The sequence below is a fragment of the Cottoperca gobio genome, unplaced genomic scaffold (assembly GCF_900634415.1).
Source record: "Cottoperca gobio unplaced genomic scaffold, fCotGob3.1 fCotGob3_487arrow_ctg1, whole genome shotgun sequence".
NCBI lineage: Eukaryota > Metazoa > Chordata > Actinopteri > Perciformes > Bovichtidae > Cottoperca > Cottoperca gobio.
The window spans coordinates 250,001-263,558 of NW_021167036.1; the positions used below are offsets into that span (position 1 = coordinate 250,001).

Here is a 13,558-nt window from a genome sequence, read left to right on the forward strand (position 1 = left end):
GCTCGTACAGCTCGGGCAGAGTTTTGCTGGTCGGGAAGTAGTTAGTCTTGAAGACATTGGCAGCGTCCTGTTGGAAGAGCGGATTAAACCACTCGAACAGAGAGTGGTACAGTCCTAAACGCAGGTCGCTGTGAGTACGCAGGGCGCTCGCCACCTCGTCCACTAGATCTCTCTTCGGCCCGACGTCCACCGAGTTCCAGTTCCACGAGTTCTTCGAGCCCCACAGCGTGAAACCTGAAAAATATAAAACAAATACAAATCTGTGGAATTATGACCGTGTTTTAGATTTACACAAGAACATGTAGTGAACAACAACAACAACTATTTATATCATCGATTCATCCTAAAGTTGTTTTCTGCTTTTCTCTGTTTTATATTAAAGTGACAAAACAAGACTTTTATAGACTTTTAAAGACTTTTAAAGACTTTTAAAGACTTTTATAGACTTTTATAGACTTTAAAAGTATTTTAAAGACTTTTAAAGACTTTAAAAGTCTTTTAAAGACTTTTAAAGTCTTTAAAAGTCTTTTAAAGACTTTTAAAGACTTTTAAAGTCTTTAAAAGTCTTTTAAAGACTTTTAAAGACTTTAAAGACTTTAAAGACTTTTAAAGTCTTTAAAGACTTTAAAGACTTTAAAGACTTTAAAGACTTTTAAAGACTTTAAAGACTTTAAAGACTTTAAAAGTCTTTTAAAGACTTTAAAGACTTTAAAAGTCTTTTAAAGACTTTTAAAGTCTTTAAAAGTCTTTTAAAGACTTTTAAAGACTTTAAAGACTTTAAAGACTTTAAAGACTTTTAAAGACTTTAAAGACTTTAAAGACTTTTAAAGACTTTTAAAGACTTTAAAGACTTTTAAAGACTTTATAGACTTTTAAAGACTTTAAAGACTTTTAAAGACTTTTAAAGACTTTAAAGACTTTAAAGACTTTTAAAGACTTTTAAAGACTTTAAAGACTTTAAAGACTTTTAAAGACTTTTAAAGACTTTAAAGACTTTTAAAGACTTTAAAGACTTTTAAAGACTTTATAGACTTTTAAAGACTTTTAAAGACTTTAAAGACTTTTAAAGACTTTATAGACTTTTAAAGACTTTTAAATTGATTGAACAGTTATAACGAGATATAACAATAACAACCCCCCGAGCATTTAGTATACAGAAAATAAAAAATGTGACAAACGTTTCATTTATTTATTAATGAATTATTTAATACATTTTATAATAAGTGGCATTACGTAAACAAATATCTAAAGGGGTATATAATAATATTAATATTCAGTATTATGAAGGCACTTTTTGACGCAGACATCTTTACCGAGGAAATCAGAGCAACTTGTTTACAGTCAGGCAGAAGGTTAAAGGTCTCGTACCCTCGTGGTGTTTCGTGGTCAGGACGATGTACTTCGCCCCGGATGAAGCGAAGATGTCCGTCCACTCTTTGGCATCGAAGAACTCGGCAGTGAACTGCGTTGCAAAGTCTTGATACTTGAAGTCTGGAGGATAATTCCTCTGCATGAAGTCCACGTACGGCTTCAGCTTCTGCTTCTGCCAGTACCACCTGCCACAGGAAATACTAATACATTACTGCACATAATACGTATCCAGCAATAACTGCATCTCACGTTTAAATATATATATATATATATATATATATATATATAATATATACACACTTTGCATATAGTATACATATATATATATACTGTGTATACTGTATATAGATTATTGAGGAGTGATCATTTGATATATATCAGAATGAAGTGGTTGATTATATGTTGAGTATCAGGAAATGGAAAGTAAAGGACATAAAGACAGAAGTTGATAAAGAAGTGTGTGAAGCAGCCTCACCAGAACCACTCGCTGCCGAAGCTCGGAACCGAGAAGACCCCCCAGTGGATGAAGATGCCGAACTTCGCCTGGTCGTACCACTCCGGGAGGGGCCTGGAGTCGATGGATTTCCAGTTCGGTTCGTATTTTGCGCTGCTGGTGCCGATCAACAGCACCAGGAACAGGAAGGAAACCGCTAAAGCTGCCATGTTTCAGCTCAAACGCACCGAGTGTGAGCCACAGTACGGGCTTCCTCTCACATGTTAACGCACAACGTTCACCACATTATATATACATAACGTCGTCCATATTATATATACATACATAACGTCGTCCATATTATATATATACATACATAACGTCGTCCATATTATATATATACATACATAACGTCTCTGTAAGGGAAGCGATGAAGGCTCCTGTCAAACCTTTGGGACGTTCAATCTGCTGACAGCGGGTTCGCCGCTGACGTTCGACCAATGAGAGTGAATGGAACGCCGCTTCCCCGGGAAACGCTGCGTTCTACACCTCGCGCTCCGAAAGTCTCTACGCATGCGCGGTCCGCCTCGCTGTGCGGAAGTTGGTAATGTTTTGATTTTCCATGTTGTCAACATGCACGGCTACGTTGACTGTCACTGTCATATCTCCGCGAGGGAGTTTGACGAGGTATGCTCGCGCTTTAAAGGACACAACATGCGCATTTTATATCCCAAATATCTTATTAGTCGTTAACTTTTCTTTTCGTTGTCAGGACATAGAGGAGGTGGTTGAGAGTTCAAAACAGGTGAGTGCTTTCAGCTAAGCACCTTTTACTAAATACAAGTATACAAACTGTACAAATACTCTTTTATTATAGGGTTGTACGAAGACTCTCCGTAACAGACAAACCAAATGCTATTGAAATCTGAAGAGTTTAACTATTTTTGTCGTAAACGTATTACTATACATGTTCTTATTCATAGCCACTTATATCAATAATAAACAATTAATTTACATAAAAAGTTAAACATTCCTATACATGAAAAAGAAAAACTAACTCCTGCTTTCAAAATGTTACTGGTACAAAAGTATCATCAGAATATACTTGTACATGTACCAACAGTAAATGTACTCTTAATGCTTGTGAACGTGTCCAGAATAATAATAATAATTATTATTATTGTTTGGCAGGCTGGGTGTGTAGCCCTGTTAGCCGTGGCCGAGCATGCTGGGGAGTTTGACAAGATCATTGAGTTGTCCCGGAGGTAACTATAACCGAGAGAGACATCATTTGAAATGTGTCTTTGTACTGAAGTTTTCACTTCTTCTTAGGTTTCCAGGTTTTATTTTTCCCTGCCTGGGAGTCCACCCTGTTCAGGACGTTTCCCCGGGGCAGCAGAGAGGGAGCTTCTCTCGAGGTAGGCTTCAATATATATTATATATATATATATATCTGTAATATATATATATACGTACATACATCGGGCCTCATTCACCCAAATCTTCCTACGTTTGTTCGTAAAGAAAAGTCTGCGTCAGGTTCATGACGTGTTCTTGAACCGCAGAATTGTTGGAATCTGTGTTTTGATAATGATGAATTCTATTGTCCTCTTAAATCAAAAGGCGTGAAAATATTATTGTTATTTAAATCAAATGTTATACAACTGTCGAAGAGAAGCTCCTGCCAGCTGTGTTGATGCAGAAGATTCAGTTTCCCAAAGGGATTAATAAAGAATTACTCTATTATAATTTATAAATCTGAAGAAGGGAAATTGGTGTGATTTGAGTCAGTGGAGGGAAAATGTATTAAACAAAACATCCCGATTTTAATATACTACATAACATTTATTTTTATTGGAGGCGCTTAGTTCTCAAATATAATTAAAACCTAATCCAAGTCATTATTACTATTATTATTATTACTATTATTATTACTATTATTATTATTACTATTATTATTATTACTATTATTATTACTATTATTATTATATTATTATTATTATTATTATTATTAATATTATTATTATTACTATTATTATTATTATTATTACTATTATTATTACTATTATTATATTATTATTATTATTATTATTATTACTATTATTATTATTACTATTATTATTACTATTATTATTACTATTATTATTATTATTACTATTATTATTACTATTATTATTATTATTATTACTATTATTATTACTATTATTATATTATTATTATTATTATTATTATTATTATTACTATTATTATTATTACTATTATTATTACTATTATTATTACTATTATTATTATTACTATTATTATTACTATTATTATTATTATTATTATTACTATTATTATTACTATTATTATTATTATTATTATTACTATTATTATTATTACTATTATTATTACTATTATTATTACTATTATTACTATTATTATTATTATTACTATTATTATTACTACTCTTATTATTATTACTATTACTATTATCATTATTACTATTATGATTATTATTATTACTATTATTATTACTACTCTTATTATTATTACTATTATTATGATTATTATTATTACTATTATTATTACTACTCTTATTATTATTATTATTACTATTATTATTATTATTATTATTATTATTATTACTATTATTAAAACTAATTGAAAAGTTACAAAGAAAACAGATTGAATTACCCTAAAATAAAAATCCAACATGACCATTATTCACACAACTATAAGCCACAGTGTTCTCTAACATCTCAGAGAGTAAATTGGGTGAATTTGTGCAGTTGTCCTGTTATAATAAAGTATAAATATGTTTGTTCTGTCGTCCCTGCAGGATTTAGATGCTGCTCTTCCCATTATAGAGAAATACAAAGAGCACCTTGTGGCCATTGGAGAGGTAATAATGAATTATCTCTGATGTGACTTAATTGAACTGCAGCTCGTTAACTCTTTTCCTCGTGTGTTGATTCAGGTTGGTTTGGATTTTACACCCAGGTTTGTGAGCGGGGAGACGGACAAAGAGAACCAGAGGAACGTCCTGATCCGTCAGGCTCACATAGCAAAGCGCCTGGATCTCCCTCTGTGAGTCTGAACGCATCAAACATTCATCTAAGTGTGTGGCGTTTCTACATCCTGACTTCATGTCAGGTGCATCGGTATAAAGAAAGAGGAAATTAAATAAAGTATATTCAATTCAGTCAACGCAATATCCAGATAATATGAAATACTAACAGCCATGTTATAATATGCAGTTTATTTCAGTGCAGCAGAGAATGAACAAATAAAGAATAAAAACAACATCTGTATACACTAAACTCACACTTTGAACCGTAGTAAAAGAAAAGAATAAGATCAAACATAATTATAATAAGATAATTATTCAATAAATCACATAAACAAGCTTTCAGCTGGTTAGGGTTAGGCAGCTGTAATCAGCTGGTTAGGGTTAGGCATCTGTAATCAGCTGGTTAGGGTTAGGCAGCTGTAATCAGCTGGTTAGGGTTAGGCAGCTGTAATCAGCTGGTTAGGGTTAGGCAGCTGTAATCAGCTGGTTAGGGTTAGGCATCTGTAATCAGCTGGTTAGGGTTAGGCATCTGTAATCAGCTGGTTAGGGTTAGGCATCTGTAATCAGCTGGTTAGGGTTAGGCATCTGTAATCAGCTGGTTAGGGTTAGGCAGCTGTAATCAGCTGGTTAGGGTTAGGCAGCTGTAATCAGCTGGTTAGGGTTAGGCATCTGTAATCAGCTGGTTAGGGTTAGGCATCTGTAATCAGCTGGTTAGGGTTAGGCAGCTGTAATCAGCTGGTTAGGGTTAGGCAGCTGTAATCAGCTGTGCAGGTAGAATGTGATGATAGATGTGTGCGCAGTAACACGGACCACTTCAACAATATCTGTGTATTTGTTTTATTTCTAGAAATGTTCATTCCCGTTCTGCAGGACGACCCACCATCCAGCTCCTGAAGGAACACGGTAACGTTCAGCCCCTCCGCTCTTTGACTTTACTTATTTTAGAAACAGACGGGACGTCCTGTGTTTGTCCACCAGGTGTCCACAAAGCGCTGCTTCATGCTTTCGATGGGAAACCGTCTGTCGCCCTGGAGGGCGTGAAGGCCGGGTATTACTTCTCTATCCCGCCGTCCATCATCCGCAGTGAGCAGGTGAGTTATAGCGTTTAAAAGATTAGTTAATTAACTTTATTCATGTACGACAGTACATAAATATTATTAGAATTATTATTTAAAGAATAAAACACACAACAGAATAGTGAATATAAAATGTAGAAGAATTGTTAGTAACACCAATAAAATAATAATAAAAGTAAGATTCATTTAGTCAAATAAGTCAAATAAAATAGAGAAGTCATTACAATTTCATAAGATTTAAATAACACTATAATAGAGTAATAAATATAACATTTATAAGAAGTAATACTAATACCAGTGTGAAATATAATATTAAAAATAAGTCAAAGAAAATCACAAAAAAAGAACAAAAACATAAAAAGTAAATATAAAATGTATAAGAAGTAATGCTTACATTAGTGCCTATAATAAAATAACAATTAATATAAGAAACATTTAATAAATGAATAAACTAAAATAGAGAAGTGACACTTCAACTGTTTTTGTGTAAATAGACATAAAACATGTTTTTCTTTTAGACGTCGTTACAAATGGTTTGAATGTCTTCTTATTTGTGAGCGTTAGTTTACTGACGCGCTCTCTTCATGTTTACGTTGTGAACTTTATCACATGGTTAATGATTCAGAATGTTTGTTTCTGTGTTTCCCACCAAGAAGCAGAAGCTGGTGAAACAGCTGCCGCTGGAGAACATCTGTCTGGAGACTGATTCTCCGGCGCTCGGCCCAGAAAAGCAGGTCAGATATGGAAATGTGTTTCTGCGTTACCGGCAGGACGTTTGTAATATCTCCTTTCATTTGGTTTCACATACACACGTGGCCACAGGTTTTGAGAATCACACAAATATTTATTTCCACAAGTCTGCTGCCTCAGCGTTTCTGAAGAGTGATCAGATGAAGTCCCTCAGTGCCATGAAGATGAACTTAATCCCAGAAACAAAACATTTACAAACACCACGAGCGTCTCCTGAAGTGGATTCAGCTGCAGGATCGCAGCAGCACCGGTGCACAGCTGCCATCAGTCCTGCCAACAGTAAAGCATCCTGACCATGTGTGGGAGGGGGCTAACTCAGGAACAGGAACCAGAACATCCTCCGAGAGCAACTTCTCCCAACCATCCAACAACAGCTGACTCTGCATCAACGTAATGTAACTGTGAATAAAAGCGTGACACGTGAAATGCTTGTAATTATACTTCATCAAAGTAACGTCTGACAACACGATCTAAAAACACTGAAGCAGCAAACTTTGTGAAAACCAACTCGTGTCATTCTCAAAACCTTTGGTGTTCATATTTGTGACACATAGAACTCAAATCTTCTCGTATGCGTCAGTAAAATACGTTAAAGGGACAGTTTGTATGTTTAGGTTGTATGATGTACTTCTCAAAGACACCAGACTCCATTGATAAAAACAGTGATTGTACATCTGTTAGTTTGTGTTACTGTTATTACTAACGAACAGACAGAGGCAGACACCTCTGTGTTCTGAGAGGTAACACAGCAGGACAGCTTCCTGCTGGTACTCTGTTTCTGCCTCATACAACGTCTAAACATACAAACTGTCCCTTTAAGTGTTATTTCTCATGTGTATCTGTCTTGTCCTGGGTCCTGACTGCAGGTGAGGAATGAGCCCAGGAACATCTGCATCTCTGCCGAGTACATCGCTCGGGTTAAAGGCGTGTCGCTGCAGGAGGTGATGGAGGTGACGACGCAGAACGCTCTGCGACTCTTCCCAAAGATAAAGTCTGCCATCAGACCCTGACGAAGACTTGAAGTTTATTTCATCAGTAGAATATCTTGAATTATATGCCCAGGTAATTGAATGTAAAGTTAGAAGACGTAGTCAGACGAGGTGTAAACGTATTAAGGCCAATGTTATAATTAAATAAATTACGGGCCCGGGGAAAGGTCTGAGAATATATATATATCTATATATATAGATATATATATATGTATATATATCTATATATATAGATATATATATATGTATATATATATATCTATATATATAGATATATATATATGTATATATATATATCTATATATATAGATATATATATATATATATATATATATATATATATATATATATATATATATATATATATATATATATATATATATATAGTATATATATATAGATATATATATTATATATATATATATATGTATATATATATATATATATATGTATATCTATATATATATATATGTATATATATATATATGTATATATATATATATATATGTATATATGTATATATGTATATATATATATATATATATATATATATATATATTATCCTGGTTGATGCTTTAACCTCACAAAATATCCACATTTTCTTTTCTTTTAAATTTATGTCTCTGAAATTCTGAGACTTTGTGAATATTTGGCCCGTGATTCTTCTAACTTGTTCCTACAATGGCCCGGGCACAGAGCCACATATTAAAGTTATGTCACTGTACTTGAGTGTGTTTATTTATCTCCATTTATTCTTAAATAAAGGAAGATGAGATAATATTTAACATACGAGTTTGATATTTTTCATGAGCGTGATACATCTGAAACATCCATCATGGCCGCTCATTCAAACATTTATTTTATTTTATTTTATTTTTACTCAGTGTCGCGCACCTTTCTGCAACTGAGAGGTGTTTGTGAGAGAGAGTGAAATGAAGGTGAACAGCAGCTCGTGCTGCAGAGCACGATGCTCACTGCAGTACGGAGCTGAGAGGTCGTGGTGGCGAGATGAAGCTTCATGAAGCGTTGAAGCTTTCCATCCAATTGGTTTGCACGTGCCGAAGCTTCATTTGCTCTACTGCGCCATCAAGTGGACAATAAATGTAAAACCTGCGAAGTGCAAGACTGCGGTGGATGTAAAGTGTCTTTGCCCTGAAGATTCTTTGACGCACACATCTAAGACTGAATATAATGTTCTATTTAAATATAAAGATTGATGTTGTTACGTGTTATTGAGAAGAGAGTGCCTTACATGATAGTGCAGCTTTAGATTGGACAGAGAGGAGGGGAATGACATGCAGCAAATAGCATCAGGTCTGCTTCGAACCCCGGGCCGCTGCGGTAAGCATGTGAATGTGGATCGCCTGCTCTACGAGCTGCGCCACCAGGGATGTGTAATGTACACGTTGGATGTACATTATCTTTTCAACAGATTCAGATTTGGTTTCTTTACTTGCTCACAAGGAAGATGATGCTGGCGTGCATAACAACTGTTTTGCTAGTTGGCTGGCTCCATAATGATCCACTACAAACGCAATACCAACAACTGAACAGCAACAACGCATACTACAACAACAACAACCCACACATTATACATTATATAAAGTGTTGATTATGAGGGGGCTCAATTGCGGTTCGCTCCCCCTTATATTTCGAATCGCACGCCAAACCCGAGTAATCGCGGAAGATTTTTGTGAAGCGCGTATCGAGGTTTGTGTCGATGACGTATGTGATGACGTTCGAAGCCTCACGAACCTGCCGTACCACGTGACTGATTCAGGAACAGGTTCTCGACACACGCTTCGAAGCCTCGACACGAAAAGGACACATCACTACTGAGAGGACGTCTGTTGAGGAGCTTGTTAGTAAAAGTGAAATTTAATTATTTAGCACTTTTATTCATAAAGTAAGTTCAATTTCCTTTTTTTTTTTACATATTTTTTTTTTAATGCTGGTAGTAAAAGTATAATTAAATTATTCATCATCCATCCATCGTCTACCGCTTATCCGGAGTCGGGTCGCGGGGGCAGCAGCTCCAGTAAGGAACCCCAATCTTCCCTTCTCCAGGGCCACATCCTCCAGCTCCGACTGGGGGATCCTGAGGCGTTCCCAGTGAGGAGATATAATCTCTCCACCGAGTCCTGGGTCTTCCCCGGGGTCTCCTCCCAGCTGGACGTGCCTGGAACACCTCCCTAGGGAGGCGCCCAGGTGGCTCCTTACTAGATGATGAACCACCTCAACTGGCTCCTTTCAACGTAAAGGAGCAGCGGCTCTACTCCGAGTCTCTCCTGAGGGCTGAGCTTCTCACCCTATCTCTAAGGGAGACGCCACCCGTCTGAGAAAACACATTTCGGCCGCTTGTACCCGTGATCTCGTTCTTTCGGTCATGACCCAGCCTTCATGACCATAGGTGAGGATAGGAACGAAGATCGACCGGTAGATTGAGAGCTTTGCCTTCTGGCTCAGCTCTCTTTTCGTCACAGCAGTGCGGTAAAGTGAGTGCAGTACCGCCCCCGCTGCTCCAATTCTCCGGCCAACCCCTCTCCTCCACGACTACGTCTCGATATCCTGTCCATGAAAATCACGAACAGGATTTGGTGATAAAGCGCAGCCCTGGCGGAGGCCAACATTCACTGGGAACGAGTCCGACTTACTGCCGAGTATCCGGACACAACTCTCGCTTTGGGCGTACAGGGATTGGATGGCCCTCAGAAGTGACCCCCTCACCCCATACTCCCGCAGCACCTCCCACAGTATCACCCGGGGGACCCGGTCATACGCCTTCTCCAGATCCACAAAACACATGTAGACCGGTTGGGCGTACTCCCAGGCCCCCTCCAGGATCCTTGCGAGAGTGAAGAGTTGGTCCGTTGTTTCACGACCAGGACGGAATCTCCCGGACAGGTTCTTCCACCAGACGTTCCCAGTTCACCCGCACTACCCGTTTGGGTTTACCAGGTCTGTCCAGAGTCTTCCCCCACCCCTTGATCCAACTCACCACCAGATGGTGATCAGTCGACAGCTCCGCCCCTCTCTTCACCCGAGTGTCCAAAACATGCGGCCTCAGATCAGATGATAAAATCAATCATTGACCTTTGGCCTAGGGTGCTCTGGTACCACGTGCACTTATGAGCATCCTTATGTTCGAACATGGTGTTTGTTATGGCCATTCCATGACTAGCACAGAAGTCCAACAACAAACGACCGTTTGGGTTTAGATCAGGGAGGCCCTTCCTCCCAATCACGCCTCTCCAGGTGTCTCCATCGTTTCCCACGTGTAGAAAAGAGATGTAAAGTCTCCCAGCAAGACTACGGAGTCTGCTACTTGGAGCCCCTGCAGGGCTCCATTCAGGGTCTCCAAGAAGGCCGAATACTCTGCGGTTTGGGGCATAGACACAAACTGAGAAAACTCGCAGAACTGAGGAAAGAGACACAGAGTTAGAAAGAATGAAAAACAAAATGGAAAAGAAGGAGACGAAAAAAGAGGAGAAACAAAGTTATAGAGGAGACGGTGGAGGAATAAAAACGGAGCCCCAGAGAAGAACAAGGGAGGAGGCTGCTGCTTGTTAAAGGGCCTACGAAATGATCTGTCGTCAGTGTTGTTGGGCTGGTGTATGATAGAGGTTGCATATCTATTGTGAAATGTGCCATATACATATTTAATATTGATGTATTCGTAATAAATCACGATCATAACAGCATAAAAATGACTTCCGCTAACAACAATCGATCGCTGCGCCGAGAGCATCCACTTTGGCAATGTTCGGGCGATGACGTCACAAGTAGAATACAGCCGCCGCCAGTGTTCGTCTGCGTTACAGCCGCCGCCAGTGTTCGTCTGCGTTACGGCCGCCGCCAGTGTTCGTCTGCGTGCTACTTGTTATTTATTGTTTAAAGCATAAAGCCATCATCGTTCTAGACCTACTGTATGTAACGAGTTTACACCAGGCCCTAGCCATGTGTTATTGTTTGTAGTATTAATAACTTTAGCTAATTACACTTCATTAGCTTAATTAAGTATAGATTCAATGTTTATAACAGGCTTCCCCATTTTATTCTGTAGTTTGAGTAAAAGCGTGAGTCTATTTAACGTTTAACGATCACCCTATTATTACAGAGGTGTTGAAACATTGGTGAATGAAGCCACTGACAGAACTGAGGACACCTGTATGATCAGCGACCATCTGTTGGACGTCCACACTGGGGAGGGAGCTGTGTGTACACCAGTAAGTATACAGACTGTAGGCCATCTGTACATTACAGGTGTAGTACCAGTAGACCTGCACATGACGTGTTAAACATACAATCACCACATGCATGTACATAATTCATATATTTGTTTAATTTGATATAATTTCTCTCTCAATCACTTCAACCACATCTTTTATTATGAATGTTATTAGATATGTTCTTTACGCAGACATGTATAAACATGCAATACAATTTCAAGCTGGTTTGAGAGATTTATTAGTAAAGTTGTGTTTTGTACATTTCAGACATCCATCCATCCATCGTCTTATCTGGGTCGGGTCGCGGGGGCAGCAGCTCCAGTAAGGAACCCCAATCTTCCCTTCTCCAGGCCACATCCTCCAGCTCCGACTGGGGGATCCTGAGGCGTTTCAGACATGTCAGAAAGAAAGTGCTGTGCAGACGGATCACCCTCCACGGACACACCACAAGTCCATGCAGGCGCGACCACGTGTCAGGTCAGCTGGACTATCTGTATATACTATCTTTATATACCATCTGTATATACTATCTGTATATAATATCTGTATATACTATCTTTATATAATATCTGTATATACTATCTGTATATAATATCTGTATATACTATCTTTATATAATATCTGTATATACTATCTTTATATATAATATCTGTATATACTATCTGTATATAATATCTGTATATACTATCTGTATATAATATCTGTATATACTATCTGTATATACTATCTTTATATAATATCTGTATATACTATCTGTATATACTATCTGTATATACTATCTGTATATAATATCTGTATATACTATCTGTATATACTATCTTTATATATAATATCTGTATATACTATCTTTATATAATATCTGTATATACTATCTTTATATAATATCTGTATATAATATCTGTATATACTATCTGTATATACTATCTTTATATAATATCTGTATATACTATCTTTATATATACTATCTGTATATACTATCTTTATATATACTATCTGTATATACTATCTTTATATATACTATCTGTATATACTATCTTTATATATATCTGTATATACTATCTTTATATAATATCTGTATATACTATCTTTATATAATATCTGTATATAATATCTGTATATACTATCTTTATATATAATATCTGTATATACTATCTTTATATAATATCTGTATATACTATCTTTATATAATATCTGTATATAATATCTGTATATACTATCTTTATATAATATCTGTATATAATATCTGTATATACTATCTTTATATAATATCTGTATATAATATCTGTATATACTATCTTTATATAATATCTGTATATACTATCTTTATATAATATCTGTATATACTATCTTTATATAATATCTGTATATAATATCTGTATATAATATCTGTATATACTATCTGTATATACTATCTTTATATATAATATCTGTATATACTATCTTTATATATACTATCTGTATATACTATCTGTATATACTATCTGTATATACTATCTTTATATAATATCTGTATATACTATCTGTATATAATATCTGTATATACTATCTGTATATAATATCTGTATATACTATCTTTATATAATATCTGTATATACTATATATAATATCTGTATATATCTGTATATACTATCTGTATATACTATCTTTATATAATATCT

The 13,558-nt window shown here is 36.2% G+C and overlaps 2 protein-coding genes across 10 annotated transcripts in view; one reads left to right on the forward strand and one right to left on the reverse strand.

The window, feature by feature from the left end:
* The window catches only part of fuca2 (alpha-L-fucosidase 2), a 5,609-nt gene extending 3,471 nt beyond the window's left edge, over positions 1–2,138 (reverse strand). For both annotated transcript variants that reach the window (XM_029428173.1, XM_029428174.1), the window contains exons 1-3: positions 1,847–2,138; positions 1,369–1,556; positions 1–234 (exon numbers count right to left, since the gene is read on the reverse strand). The exon at positions 1–234 is cut by the window's left edge and continues 106 nt beyond it. In XM_029428173.1, the coding sequence (XP_029284033.1) occupies positions 1–234; positions 1,369–1,556; positions 1,847–2,034 (610 nt within the window). In that variant the 5' untranslated portion in view covers positions 2,035–2,138. The remainder of the gene's footprint in view (positions 235–1,368; positions 1,557–1,846) is intronic.
* Positions 2,139–2,142: 4 nt separating this feature from the next.
* LOC115006115 (putative deoxyribonuclease TATDN3) lies at positions 2,143–7,840 on the forward strand. Of its 8 annotated transcripts, none has more exons than XR_003832019.1 (10): positions 2,143–2,491; positions 2,577–2,609; positions 2,996–3,069; positions 3,137–3,222; positions 4,626–4,688; positions 4,764–4,873; positions 5,704–5,947; positions 6,586–6,666; positions 6,790–7,072; positions 7,549–7,684. XR_003832019.1 is itself a non-coding variant. In XM_029428179.1 (10 exons), exons 1-10 carry the CDS (start codon positions 2,315–2,317, stop codon positions 7,690–7,692), a joined length of 936 nt encoding a protein of 311 aa, XP_029284039.1. In that variant the 5' UTR covers positions 2,150–2,314; the 3' UTR covers positions 7,693–7,840. The 8 variants fall into 8 exon arrangements, 5 of the variants coding, with proteins under 5 accessions (XP_029284039.1, XP_029284040.1, XP_029284037.1 ...); XR_003832020.1 differs by having other exon boundaries at positions 6,589–6,666; XR_003832021.1 differs by having other exon boundaries at positions 6,592–6,666.
* The last annotated feature ends 5,718 nt before the right edge of the window (positions 7,841–13,558 follow it).